This window comes from Sporobolomyces koalae, assembly GCF_050403365.1.
Source record: "Sporobolomyces koalae JCM15063 DNA, S_koalae_JCM15063T_v1_ctg2, whole genome shotgun sequence".
Classification (NCBI taxonomy): domain Eukaryota; kingdom Fungi; phylum Basidiomycota; class Microbotryomycetes; order Sporidiobolales; family Sporidiobolaceae; genus Sporobolomyces; species Sporobolomyces koalae.
In genome coordinates, this window is record NW_027481769.1 from 148,576 (window position 1) to 162,668 (window position 14,093).

At 54.5% G+C, this 14,093-nt stretch overlaps 2 protein-coding genes across 2 annotated transcripts; one reads left to right on the plus strand and one right to left on the minus strand.

The window, feature by feature from the left end:
* Window positions 1-6,725: 6,725 nt before the first annotated feature.
* Window positions 6,726-9,609, minus strand: JCM15063_005538 (uncharacterized protein; the record flags this gene model as incomplete). The annotated part of the gene is made up of 5 exons (XM_076675759.1): window positions 6,726-7,009; window positions 7,078-7,259; window positions 7,325-7,522; window positions 7,600-8,218; window positions 8,301-9,609. The coding sequence occupies 5 exons, from the start codon at window positions 9,607-9,609 to the stop codon at window positions 6,726-6,728; spliced, it is 2,592 nt and encodes an 863-aa protein (XP_076536898.1).
* A 944-nt stretch (window positions 9,610-10,553) lies between these two features.
* On the plus strand, window positions 10,554-13,912 carry JCM15063_005539 (uncharacterized protein; the record flags this gene model as incomplete). Its single annotated transcript, XM_076675760.1, has 7 exons — window positions 10,554-11,486; window positions 11,552-12,168; window positions 12,236-12,303; window positions 12,366-12,445; window positions 12,516-12,722; window positions 12,787-13,592; window positions 13,675-13,912. 7 exons carry the CDS (start codon window positions 10,554-10,556, stop codon window positions 13,910-13,912), a joined length of 2,949 nt encoding a protein of 982 aa, XP_076536899.1.
* Window positions 13,913-14,093: the final 181 nt, after the last annotated feature.

A 14,093-nucleotide genomic window follows, 5' to 3' on the forward strand; every position in this document is an offset into this window, starting at 1 on the left:
ACAAGTGGCGGTCGCGACATTGATATCAAAGCGACTAGTAGATCTGATGTCTGTCGACTTGTCGATCCAAATCCGTCCCTACATCCTCTCACCACTGCCCATACCTTCACCAGAGCACTCACAGCTTTCAGCGACTCATCCTATTATGTATCGAAACTCTACTCGCCTCGATCATCGCTCTGTCGTGCTTCCCGCACTTGTTGTCTTCGACATGGATTCAATGCAGTTTCGACTCCGTCTCTCCGTCACCGGCTCCCGCCCTGGTCAGCCGTAATCAGGCTTCCGCACCGTCGCCGATCCTCACTCAGAGATACTCTTGCCTCGCTTGTTCGTTCCTCCACTTCGATTCTTTCCGCAGACTCCCCACCCCGCCAGGCTCGGTGCTGGGCCCTTACACGGTGCGATGTCAGAGATGATGTGGCGGGCAGAACGATTCCGGATATGCCCTTGTCTCCTCCAGCCGGAAACGCAGCCTTGCTCAGAAAGAGCTCGTACGCTTGTGAGTGAGGAGGAATTGAATGGATCGCTCGCTCACGTCTCTGCCGCAATACGACCTGCGCATGAATCACCTGGAGCGGGATGGTTCTGTTTGAGCGGATACGGCAGAGGCAGAGATGCTGCTGCTTGGGTCAGAGGCTGAAGTGGCGGTACTGATCCAGCTATCGTCTGGACGCCGTCTCTGGTCGGGTAACTGGCCCTTATGAGACGCTTCGTCGTGACCGCTGAATCGTGAGCGGCATAGGCAAGGTCTCCTACGTGGGAAATCTCCAGATCCCGCTGCGATCCAGTCGATGCTCATAGCGCGTCATATCTCTGACGCCGACTCGGCACGACTCTCACCAACCAGACAGGTTTCTTTTGATGCCAAACCCCGCATAATACGTTTGCACTGAGGACGGGCCAATTATCCTGTGTGTGCTGGCGACAAGCTGCTCGACTACGACGTAAGCGCCGCCTGTGTGGTCCTTCGACAACCTCATGCTGGCGCGCTCGTCAGTACTCGTGATCGACTGTGCCTGATCCATTTGGCAGCACCGCTTCGTCGGCCATCATTTAGCAGCGACTCTTCCTCCGAACAAGCGAACCCGCCAGCTCATTGCCGCCATCAACCCCGTTCCTCAGTGTTCAACCCTACCCCGCACCGCATCTTCGCTCTGAGCCTCGGTTGGTCTATAGACTGTATTCAGAGGAACCGGCAGTGCTGCTGTTTGGGTACACACAGCCTCCGCCGGCTTGTTCTCGCTGCGTCGGTCGTTCAGCCGGTCACGCCTGATCTCGCTGGGCTCGCTTCCTTTCAACCTCGAGTCTTCATTCTATCGATTTGCTAACATCGCTGGTGAGCCTGAACGACATCGTCACTCGAATCCGTAGTCTCCGCTCTCGCTCGCTCGTTTGATTTTTACAGACCGCTCTCGCTCGTTTGATTTTTACGTAAGCGCAATCCTAAGCTGGCTCAGCTCGTCGTCAACTCGGTTCGTGCTTAATCTACATGCTATGCGCTGGCTACGCCCGATGAACATCTTGCGGGCACTTGTCAACTTGCGTTATTGCGCTGGTCGAACCCTGTATTTTTGGCAGGGTCAGTGCGCTTCATGAACGAGTCAGTGTAGTAAACATCCCGATGACATATCAAGGTTGCTACTGGAGCGCACACTGCACAATGACAAGATCCTTTTGTCAGGTAGAAACGTGTCAATCGAGGCGGAGCTTCTCTGGATCTTGCCAACGATGCACTGGACGGCGCATTCCAAAAGGCTCACCTGCGAGCCTGCACATCACTCAGAAGCTGCTCGAAGAACGTACCCAGAGCGCTTGAGAAGGTCGTGACAATTTCGGAACATCGTTCACGAGCGCGAACAGATGGCAAGGTCATCGTGAGCACCTGGCACCTGGCAGCAGAGTCGTTTGCAGCGCTGTCTGAGCGGTCAAACAGAGTAAGCGAGCGAATCGTCGTGCGCGCGTTCATCTCTATTCAAGACATGGCGAAGTCGAGCCTTTCTTGTACTGGCAGATAGAGCGAGTCTGGGCCAGCAAGGTGGGCTTACAAAGGGGGATACTGAGGTTGTAAGGAAGGCGACGAATATCGGATAGATGAGACAAGCGATCAATTTCCCATTTCATACATTTACGGCGGGGCGCTCGTCAAGCACGTTACTACCATAGAAACTCCTGATCAGCTTTCTGCATACTGTCAAGATGCATCGCAGAAAGTCTATTCAGGCTTACCAGGATCAATTGGGGAGCGAGAGACAGCGAGCTAGAGCGCTGTGGCTTTCATTCGACATACCGGAGGTGATCAGCGGGTCATCCTCCTCGCTCCCCTCACTTCCTTTCGGGATGTGTTTCCGTTCAACTCGACTTCAGCCGTCGCAGGACGCCCCTCTTGCTTGTTCGGGACATGCGTTGTGCCTGCCGTGCGGACGTTCGCAAGTCGATCAACCTCGCGAGTTGTTTTCTCTGAACATTCGTCGTTTCTTAGGATCTTCCGAACTTCCTCCTCCGTCTTGAAGAGCAATCACGCCAAGACGACATCGTAGAGGACGGCGGGCCGACCGTTCCAGCAATGGAGTGGCTCGCACGAGAAAGATATTGCTGGACAAAGGCAACGTTCACCTCCTCCTCCTCCTCCTGGGCCGCTGAGCAGATGTTTCAATGATAGCCCATCCACAGGAGAGAAGGCTATGTTCTCCTGGCGCGTCCCTCGGGTCCAACGCGCGCGGCCCGATTTCGCGAGAGCTCAGGCCCCATGCGAGGTGTGGGTTGCCCGGCGTTGAACATTTCCCTCCATGTCTGCTGATGTTTCGTCTGCCCGTCTGCTTGTAGTACTCGAGTCGCCATCCGGAATCACGCTATGATGATCGTCGTCCATGTCCACTAGCTCGATATTTTGTGCATTCGAGCGCGAATTCTCGGAAACAGGCTGCGATCTCGACCACTCTGCAGCGACAAAATCTGCTGTGACGATCACGACAAATGGCGTGAATATTCGATACTCGGTGATTGCACCAAAAGAACGGGACTGAGTAGCGGACTCACGCAGCGAATCATATCGGCCGTCCCGTACAGCGTTCAAGGAAGGACCCCCTTGATGGGACCCGCTTCGATAGCAATTCCAGGCGTTCAGCGACAACGAAGAGTCTGGATCGGTCGACGGGACGGAGTCAGGACGAGACTGCGAGTCTTGCAGCGGTTGAATGTTTGGTGAAGACGGCGAAGGGGCATTGTCTTCGTGATCAGGAGGAGGGCTCGGCAACTGGAGCGGACGACGCTCAGAACCGTACTCATTCGAGCTGCCAGCGAGATCGTCGACAACCGGGAGAGGCATCAGGGTTGAAGCCTCGGCGACACTTCCTCGCGATCCAGTGCAGATCAAAGCGACCAATGTTGCCTACCTGCACCGTCCTCGCCTCTCCTCGCCGCTGCTCATCTCTTCAACGCATCGCACACAGCCGTGCGAGTCATATGCCAAAGCGTCGACAAGCTATCCCATTACGAGCGATTGCTCCCTGTTGAGCTTTCGCTTGTTCCCTGCAGTTCAAAGTGCCCCGGTCTGAGTCTGACGTCTACATGGACCATATGACACACCTCGACTGATCCTTGTCAACTGTACCCGCCGATCCGATCGGACCAACGTCGATCGCCGCTCAAGAGCGCACTCCTGCCTGGCTCGACTACTCCCCCACCACGGCTCTCTCAGCAAACTTTTGGCCACGCTACGCTCTGCATGGGACTCTTCAACAATCAATGGTTGCTGTGCTGGGCTTCTCCTGAGATCAGCCCCATGTCACCGGGTCGGCACAAGACGGAAACGTACTTCGGTCAGGAAGAGCTCGCTCGCAAGGGATGAAGCGGACCCGGACAAAATGCTCGCCCGTGCCTCTTCCGCTCGATGAGCTGTACGTGTAATGGCTCCAGCGGAACGGGCAAGAGGATGATCGGAGCGATGTTGGGAGACGAGGCTCAAAGGCGCACTTGCCCTGCCGCTATCGTCTGAATATCTTCTTTGGCTGGGACGCTGCTGCTATTCCGAATTCTGTGCTCGGTCTCAGGTCTGACTCTTCGCGGTGAAGGCTCTCGATGAAGGATTTGCGAGATCTCCCCTGCGGTCCGCGGTCGACGTCATCCTCGCCGATCGCGAGACCGTAGCCTAGCACCTTCGACCAACCGTGGACGCTCTACGAAACTCATCCCAGACCAGTTCGCCTCGATCTACTGACAAGGTTCTTGCTCAACAGGGCTGTCGAAAGCCTGCTCGACCCTGATGAACACGGTTCTTCGTGCCGCCTTCCACCGTCTTCCCCTACGCCTTTCGCAGTTCTTTGCCCCGACAACTACCTTCCTTTTGAGACGATCTGCTCCTCCAGCATTCCTGCAACTCCAATCCTTGGCTCGAGGAAGCGCAATCTAAAGCTCCTTGCTGATGATCGACTACCATCCGATCGCTTTCCTCGACGACCCACGGCCTCGCTATTCCATCTAGCTGGAGCAGCGCACGCCTCGCATTCCAAAGCTTGTCGGGGCTATTGTCTCATCGATTTCACCAGTCTCCGGCTCGGTCCCGTTGACTTTGCAGTTTGATTCGCAACGAGTGATTCTGCCCCTCCGCCGATTGTCCACACCAGCTTCGATACTCGGCTCTTGGCCTATCGTATTATACGAAGCTATCGCGGGTTGATCCGACTTGTTGTCAGACTTCGATCTCTGCTCAGCTTTGCCTCCTCCTCCGTCTCCTACCTCGAGCAAGAGAGGAACTGAGAACAGGAGCAACAGCCCGAAGATCGAACCTCCTCACCCAAGCGAACAATCGCTGCTTCGTCTTGGATACGCACCCCAGTCCATTTAAAAACCCTCTTCTGTGTGGGACTCGTCGCGCTGTACCTTCCGTGTCGACCGCAGCCATCGATCCCGGCCAACTGGGCGAGATTCTTCCTGGTGCTCGCCACACGCGGGTTCCGACCAAGCCGAGCGATTGCGATATCCCCTTTGGGACCGTGCTCGCGAAGATGTCCACAGGGAACCGCAAGAAACGCTGGAATGGCAGGCGGTCTGTCGTCGCGAAGGTTCATCAAGGGCTCAAGTGTTACGACGAGGTCTATGTAAGTCGTTTCTCTCGGATACGCAGTAGAGGCACGGGCCTGACGTGAACTCGCTAAGGATAGCTCGACCCCTTCGACGAGGCGTACGGCATGGCGTGTGCTTTTAACAGTCCACAGCGCCGCATCACTGAGAAGATCAATTCCGTGCCCGAAAGTAACAACTCACACAGACCTCCTTGTCGCACTTGACCCCTTGGTGAACCTTCGCCATGGCAAATCGCCAGCGATTGCAGCGCTTCTTGCGGTCTTCCGTTGACATCTCTGCAAGCACGGTCCCAGACGGGATGTCGCGATCGCTGGGCCTGGTCGAAACCCGCGTGTGGCGAGTACCAGGAGGAATATCGCCGGGTTGGCCGGGAATTATGGGTGCGGTCGGCACGGAAGGACCAGCGCGACGAGTGCCACGCAGAAGAGGGTTTCTGTACGGGCAATGCAGGGACGAAGCAGCGATCGCATGCATGGACTTGTGAGGATGGACCTTTGGGCTTTTGCTTCTTCCCTTGGTTCCTCTTACTTCAGCATCCTCCATTACCTCCTCCTTTGTCTTTTACGCCGAGCAAGTGAAGAACCAAGAAAAGACATAGAAACCGAAGGTCGAACCTCGAAAGGCCAAGCGAATGACCACTGCAGCATCCTCTCTATCTTGCCGGTTCAAAAACTATCTCGGAATCGATTTCAATTATGGAACAGAAGTATAGACAGGCAGGAAAGCAGGCGGACAACGGCAGCTAGTATCTCAGTCTCATGCGAGAGATTGAGCGTCATGATCCTCCTTGTCCGATTCGTTTGAAGTCGTAATCGCAAGCTGTGTCCGCACAATGCCTCCTGTAAATTCCGATACAGGACATATTGCATAGCTCGAGACTCACCTTGTGCGCACCCATCATCTCCGGCGATTTAGCGAGGTGAAACTCCTCATCGCGGGCAAGGTCGATGCCTAAATCCTCTCTCGAAACGCAAACGGGTCTTTCAGCTTCGACCAAACGCATGCCTCGTCAGTGCACAGACTAAGATCGCACCTTCAAGGATCGCCTTGTAAAGCATGGACTCTCTTTTGGGTCAGCGACCTGATTGAGCGCAGAATTGAATGTAGCAATAACGGCTTACATCGTTGTGCGAGCCCCAATTCGCATTGCCATGACCCGACTTCTTCGTCGGCGACTCTATCGCATAACAAACTCGTCAACACAGGAGCCGCTCGAGGTGGGGGTAAGCTTACGGTTGAAAGACTTTGCGTGAATGCTCGATTCGATTTTGTGGTGGTGAGAGCGAGTCCTGTTCGCATAAGTCTACGGGTCAGCCTTTCAGCTTGAATGTGTGTCGTGTGTCGAAGACTTGCATTGGTTCGGCAGAAGATGTGGGGAAAAGATCGAGAGCGTCTGCTTGATAGAGGCAATCAAGAAGAATGATGAGCTCGGGACCGTTCATCAGAGGATGCGCAAGATCACCTTCTTTGGTCGAGCTGGATCAGGGATGGGGAGAGAGAGAGAAAGACAGTGAGCGCGACTAGCAATTTCTTTTTTAATTCCCTCTCGGCATAATCGATGCATGTTGAAATGAGAAGTAGACGATGCAATGTGAGAGACGGGAAAAGCAAGGGTGATCATCATTGAAGAACAGAATACCACTTTATTCGTCATCGCTGCTGTCCTCCTCACTACTATCGCTCGCACTGTCGCCATCGTCACTCTCGTGAACAATCTCTTGACTCTTCGCGCTGCGCTTGACCGGGATCGATTCGGGGCCCTCGACGTGCGTGCCTTCCTTCTTCCTCCTCGCCTTTTCCTGTTTCGCGAGTTTGCGTTCTACCTTGGCTTGTTGACGTTCGATCCGTTTCTTCTCGGCAGCTCGATACGTTCGTTTGTAAGCTTTGCCAGGTTCCGGGTAGACCTCGAGCAAATAGTCCATAATGGCTACAGTGAGGCGGGATTGATGAACTTTAGCATCTGATAGCAAACAAGACGATTAGACATGAACTGACTCTGCCATGGGATCTTGTCTTCTTCCTTGAGATTGTCCCGCTCGCGAATATCGAGGATCGCTCCAGAACGCAAGCGCTTGAAGCGGTCTCGAAGGTTCTTTGTTCCCTGAGGTTGAAGTGTGGGTTCAGTGATCTGGGCGAAATCGATCTCGGATTCGTTCTTGAGCTTCAAGTTGGCGATGCTACAAGTACGCACATCAGAAATGAGTCACTTTGACTCGAAACGTGAGACCAAGAGAGAACGTACTAGTGCACGAGGGTAGACGAGTTCTCGCTCTTCCATTTCCAAAAATTATCTTTCTCGTCGGGCGGAGGCTCCTTGACGTCCTGCTTCGATTCCGAGTCTTCTTGCGCTCCACCATTGCTCGCAGCGAGATCAGTCTTGACTTCGGGTGTAGCCGGTCGAGGCGTCGAAGCCGCTTCTTTACGAGACAAGCTGTCCGACCTGCATGGTTCAAAAGGACCAAACCTGCTGTCAGACCGTGTCGGAACACGTCTTGACGAGATGGAGGAAAAGCGCACCATTTGATCCTACACTGGGTCGCAGTCCTCGTTCCCATCTTCTTGCTGATCACGGTCCAACTATTGCCAAACTCTCGATGCAGTTCTTTCAACTGTTCAACTTCTTCGTCCGACCATTTGCCTCGTTTGACGTCTTTGCCCGAACTGAGTTGTTTCGTCCATCGATCTCGACAATCTCCACTGGGACGTCCTACACTCGTCCCAATCTTTTCCCAACTCGACTGTCCAAATTCGGTGACGGCTCGACGCAACGTTTCGTCTTCTTCGGCAGTCCACGGTCCTTTGCCCGCATCGACATTGTACATCCTGCGTACGTGGTTCCAGATGCCCAACATGGCACGTTCGACCAACGCTTGTCCCAAATCCAACCACATTTCCTTGAGAGGTCCTCCTGCCATGGCAACCGTAGTCGCTGAAGCAGAAGCAGAGCCTTTTGTCGATTTCTTGGCACCCGTTCCCGCTTCGAGACTGTTGGACGCGACGTTTTGGTGACGTTTTGAATTGATGTGCGTGATGACTTCGGCGAGGGTCATCCCTGCGCGTTGTCGGAACGATTTGATCGTGGCTCGGATCAATCGGTCTTCCGAGCTCGAAAATTTGCCCTGTTTGTAGGTCTCGCCTAAGATTGAGAAGAATATGTTGAGTTTTGTATCAGCTTTCGTAAATCGAGCGAGTTTGAGCAAGGGAGAGAGAAAGCGAACCGTATTCTTCAGCGATTCTCTTAAGATCTTTGACCGGAGTCCATTTCGTTTGCAAGATGTTCCAAAACGGTCCTTCTCGATAAGTCGGTTTGACATATTCGGGATCCTGTTCGAGTTCAGTCACCGTCTCGACGTGAGTATCGTCGAGATCGGTGATCGGGTCGAATGGAGTACGACTAGGTTTGATCGGTTCGAGGGGGAAATTCGATCCCGATCCCGAAGGAGCTGCAGAGGTGGACCTTTTGGTCGTCGCGTTGGGCAACGAGCTCTGAGTCTGAGGTTCGACGGCTTTCTCTTTCCCTTTGCCCTTCTTCCCTTGCTCTCCGGAGGATGCTTTGCCTTTCCCCTTGCTCTCCTTCTGAGATGGAGCACCTTGAACTTGATCCGATGTAATCGACTGTTCTCCATTCAGCTGCGGGAGGGCTTGCACGGCAGAGTCGTCTGCAACAGGTTCGAGCAATTGCGGATCGATCTGAATCTCGACTTGATCAATGCCAGCTCGTTTCGCGTTTTCAACTTGCATCGCGATGATCTCGGCTTCACGTTGTTCGTCTGTTTTATCTGAATGCTTTTTCTTCTTGTTGCTCTTTTTCGATTTCGACGAATCCTTGTGATGACGATCTTTGCGTTTCAAACTCGAACCGTTGTTCGTCGAAGAAGGGAGGACTGGAATATCTTCTCCTTGGTGTGGAGGGTTGTTGTAGATTGGGATCGAGGTGACGTGGTGGTACGATGCAGACGGGATCGGTAGATCGTACGCGTCCGAGTTTGAGGCTGCTCCGCCGCCTGACGTATGAGTCGGGATCGAAGTTGAGGGGGCAAGGTAGCCGTCACCTCCCACCTGGATATCGTTGCGGTTTGAAGGTTGTACCACGGTAGAAGCGGTGGCATCGGCAGAAGAAGTGGAAGCGGTCGGACCGCCAGGAGGACGCAGGAAATCAAAGTTGAACAGGGGATCGAGCAGGTATTCTGAAGACGGTTGAGAGGGTCGATCCGGGACGGGCAACGACGAGGTGGCCTCGTGCGCAGGATCAGTCGATGGATCAGGTTTCAAAGAAGAGATTGCAGGTTTGTCTCGGTATTTGTCCTTCTTCTTCGACTTTTTCTTGACTGGACCTGCTGCATCGGTATTGACATTGGTGCTCGAGCTGGGTTCGGGCAAAGAATCGAGTGGAGGGGTCAAAGCCCCGACAGGTTCAGGCTCTTTGCGTTTCTTGTCCTTCTTGGGTTTTTTCCCTTTCGAAAGCTCTGTCGACTTGGTGCCTGTATTGCCGTGCGCAACAGGAGACTGGTCCATCTGGATGCTCATGGGTCCGAGTGAGTCGTAATCCCCGACACTATTCAAGTTGCGGTTTTGCAGGGCAACTGACCTGTGCTGGTCCTGATGTCGGCGAGCGACTCTCAATGACGCTGGAAAGAGGGTCTGCGATCGTTGCAAGTATTCAACTGCAGCGGCTGTGAGGCGGTGTCGGGCAGAATGTTTTGATTTCTGCGAGCGTGGTTCAGGGGCGGTGGCAGATTCGTCGCGTGCGGAGGCGAGTTGCAAGGGCCTTGAAGACTCGGAAACACTCTTCTGAGATTGCCTGTGTACTTGGGCAAAGTCGTAGACGGAGTGGTGGAGAGAGGGAAGAGGCAATAACCAATTGTATCGCTCGATTGCGATTGAATACGTTTGGTGGAGATGTCAATCCGAGTCACTTGTATTGGCAGTGGAGTCGGTTAGCCCATCTCGCTCGACCCGCTATCGCCGTTTTCACAGTTGCTCACCCCTGTGGTGGGTGGTACGACTCTCGGACAGTCCTCTTCGCTCGACTGCGTGCAGCGGCTGAGTCGAACCTGCTTGGTCCGAAGCCCCTCTCATCCTCGACAACTGCTGCTCACCGCCTCGTGTGGCCCAGAATCCCATTCAGAATCCTTCAGGTGAGCCCTTGCTTGCATCTTAGCAATCCGTCACGCTCGTTGTGCGAGATGCGGCCAACGTTTGCGTAATCGTGCCCCTTTCCGGGTCCTCGTCCCTCGTCTCGTGCTGTGCCGGCATCTACGCTGTGGACACTCTGCCAAGACTACAGTACTACCGTACTAGAGGGCTTGACGGTGACTTGCAAGCACTGTCGACACCGAGCTACACGAGCCGAGCAGCTGCACGGTCGAGTCGTGTGGGGTCCAACCCTACCGCCCGTCTCACTCCCGCGCACTCTCGCTGCACTCGGACTGACCCAGGTCGACACGTCCATCGCAGGACCAAACGAGACCATGTCTTCGGACGGCGCACGCCCGTCGTTCCTCATGTCGACCACCCACATCCCGCCGTACAACCCCTCCACCTCGCGCTCGTCTTCCAACGCAGGCAGGTCCGACGCCGAGGAGTCTGCAGACGATTCCGAAGACTTTCTCGAGATCGACGACCTCGATGATCACGACCGCTCTTCCACCTCCCTCAACAGACTCGGTCCGGCCACTCCCAAGAGCTCCCACAATTGGCCGTTCAGTTCGCTTACGAGCACCGCCTCGCACCTGGGCACCTTTCCGGATGGTCACGCCCAGAACCGTCGCAAGCCTTCCCTCGAACAATCCGGTACCAGCAGTTCCCACCAAGGCGACGCAATGGACAACGACCGCGCAGAAGACGCGGTTGAACCCCCGCACATCCCGGCGTCATCCCTTCCACACGAGATCCTGCTCCACATTCTGAGACTCCTGCCACCAACCGCGCTCGCACCGGCACTCCGGGTGTGCAAGGCATGGTGTCAGTGCGGCGTCGAGCTCTTGTGGCACAAACCCATGTTCACGTCGTTGCCAGCACTGTACAAGATGCTCCAGGTCCTGTCGCAGCATCAAACTCAGACGTTCCCGTACCCCGAGTTTGTACGACGCATCAACTTCAGCAACTTGACGCAGGAGATGTCGGACAAGATGCTCGTCAAGCTCTTGCCGTGTACCGGTATCGAACGGTTGACCCTCACCGGTTGCAAAAACTTGTCGAGCGCGAGCATGGTCGAACTCCTCCGACAGTGCACGCGGCTCGTCGCGCTCGACCTGAGCGAGGTCGAGCACGTCGATGACGAAGTCGTGACCGCACTCGCCGAGAACTGTCCCCGCCTTCAAGGGTTGAACCTGACGGGTTGTGGTTTTGTGACCGATCGAGGGATGGAGAAGCTTGCTCTTGGCTGTCCGGCCTTGCGAAGAGTAAGCCAAGCCTCCGTTTTCCCGTGTCCGAGGTCTCAATGTGGCTCATTCCCTTGCCTGTGCAGATCAAATTGCGCAAATGCGATCTCGTGACGGATGTTTCCATCGTGCTATTGTCGCTTCACTGCCCGCTTCTCCTCGAAGTCGACCTCGGCCTCTGTTTCTCCATCTCGTCCACCTCGCTGCAACAACTCTTGAGGAGTTCCCACAACCTTCGCGAGCTGTGCCTCAACAGCTGCTCGTCACTCACGGACGAAGGGTTCCCCAACGCGACAAGTCTCACCCTTGCCTCGTCCCCAGCGACTCACCATCACTCGTCGTCGTACTCCTCCGCTCAAGCCTCTCCCCTCCCTTCTGGATCGTCCGGATCCTCTTCCTCGAATCCGTCTCGACCGTCTTCTCCGGGACCCTCGCCCCTCATCGCCCCTTCGGGTCTCGTCGTACGTCGTCCGATCGCGCTCGACTCGGGTCCTCCACTCCACTCGTTCGACCATTTGCGCTACCTCGATCTCACGTCGCTCGCGCTTCTGTCCGATCAAGCGATCGCCGGCATTGTCCGGTTCATGCCCAAAATTCGGAATCTCATTCTCGCGAAATGTACCCGATTGACCGACGAGAGTCTGTACGAGATTTGCAAGGTTGGCAAACATCTGCATTACTTGCATTTGGGTCACGTCAATTCGTAAGCGTAACCTTTGCCTGACCTGACGGATAACGGCATCAACTGACCTGAGGATATATCGTGACAGGATCACGGACAAGGCAGTAACGGCAATCGCGAGGAATTGTACCAGGCTACGATACATCGATCTTGCCTGTACGACCGCGACATAATGACTGTCTTGAAAAATTGGCTTATCGATCGTGGTGTTCTCGCAGGCTGCAACAACCTGACGGACGTTTCCGTTCTCGAACTCGCGCAAAATTTGCCAAGGCTCAAACGAATCGGTTTGGTCCGAGTAAGTCGTAACCGTCCTCGTAACATTACGCAACGTTATCAGGACTGAGCTAACTCCGTACCGTTGTAAGGTTACCAACATCACGGACGCTTCACTCGACGCACTCCATGCCAGAACCTCTCTCGAACGCATTCATCTTTCGTACTGCTCCAATTTGACAGTTGCGGGCGTGAACGACCTGTTGCAGCATCTTCCGCGATTGACTCACCTCAGTTTGACCGAGGTTCGAGCGTTCAGAAAGAAAGTCTTGCAGGTCTTTTGTCGACCTCCTCCCAAAGTGAGCCCATCTTCTTTGCCCTTGTAAAATCCGAGTTACTGAGTTGGGATCCAAATTGGTATAGGACTTCAACGATCATCAAAGAAGATCTTTCTGTGTCTTTTCAGGTAGAGGCGTTCACGATCTGCGACGATATCTCCGGTCCTTGTCACCTTCGGAACTCGCGATGCTTGCACAACCCGACCCTCCTTCCGACACGGACGACCGTCAACAACAGCAGCAACACCCACTTCATCACCAGCATCATCACCACCTTCAGCAACAACAGCAACATGCGCTCAATCAGCAACAGTTGTGGGGTCGACAACAACTCCAACACCAGGCGCATCAGTTTCGAACTCAGTTGGATCAGGCTGCGATTACTGCTGCTACACCACCAGGTCAAGGGACTGCGAACCAGTTGGCACAGGCGCGAGCGAGGTTGGCACAGTTGGCACAAACGAGAACGACTACGATTCCACCTCGATCGAACGGGAACGGATCCGATCCTTCATCTTCGATGACAACGGCTGTAGGAGGAGGAGGAGGGTTCGGACTTGGTGCCGCTTTCGACCCGAACGCGACTATCTCGACCGGTCGTTCAGACCTTGACGATTCCCCTCGTGCTCATGGAACGATGCGAGCACGTCAAGCTCATTGGGATCAACCCCAAGCGTCTTCGTCCGCTTCTTCTTCGGGTCCGAGTTCTCCAGTCGTTCGAGCAGTGCCTGGAGCAGCAACGACGACTCCACCGAACCGGCAAGGGTTCGGAGCAACCGCTGCTGGAGGAGGAACAACGTTCAGGAGACCGAGTTTGGATCGTCAAAATTCGTTGGGATTGAGCGGACCAGTCGATATGCAAGACCTGACTGAAGGACCCATTCCGATTCGGTAAGTGGTTATCCCGGGACAAAGAAACGTGCGAGTCCTGCTCGTCTTTTCTTTTGCTAATGGTCACTCGGGATTCGCACAGTATGGTACCTTCGACTTCGACAAACTCGATGGATCTTGATCGAGAACCATCCAGTTCGGGCACTTCGACTCGTCCATCTCGACCTCGAAGAGCAACGGTCACTCGCACCAACTATCGTTCGTCAAACCATCGCAGATCCGCAGGTGGAATGCACGACGACGATGATGGTGAGGGTGAAGAGGACGAAGCAGGAGAAGAAACAGGGGAAGAAGAAGACCTGACTATGGGCGAAGCTTGATCCCAAAAGGGTTTTTCTCTCCGTAATTCCCTCTGCGCTACTCTCCCTTCCCTTGACGAATGTCCAGCTTTACCAGATATCTCATGTTTCTCTTTTTCTTGTACACCCTACCGTTTCGTTCCTTTGACGTCCTTCCCCCGAATTGACTTTTCGCATTGATAGCTTTTTCTTCTAACCCCTA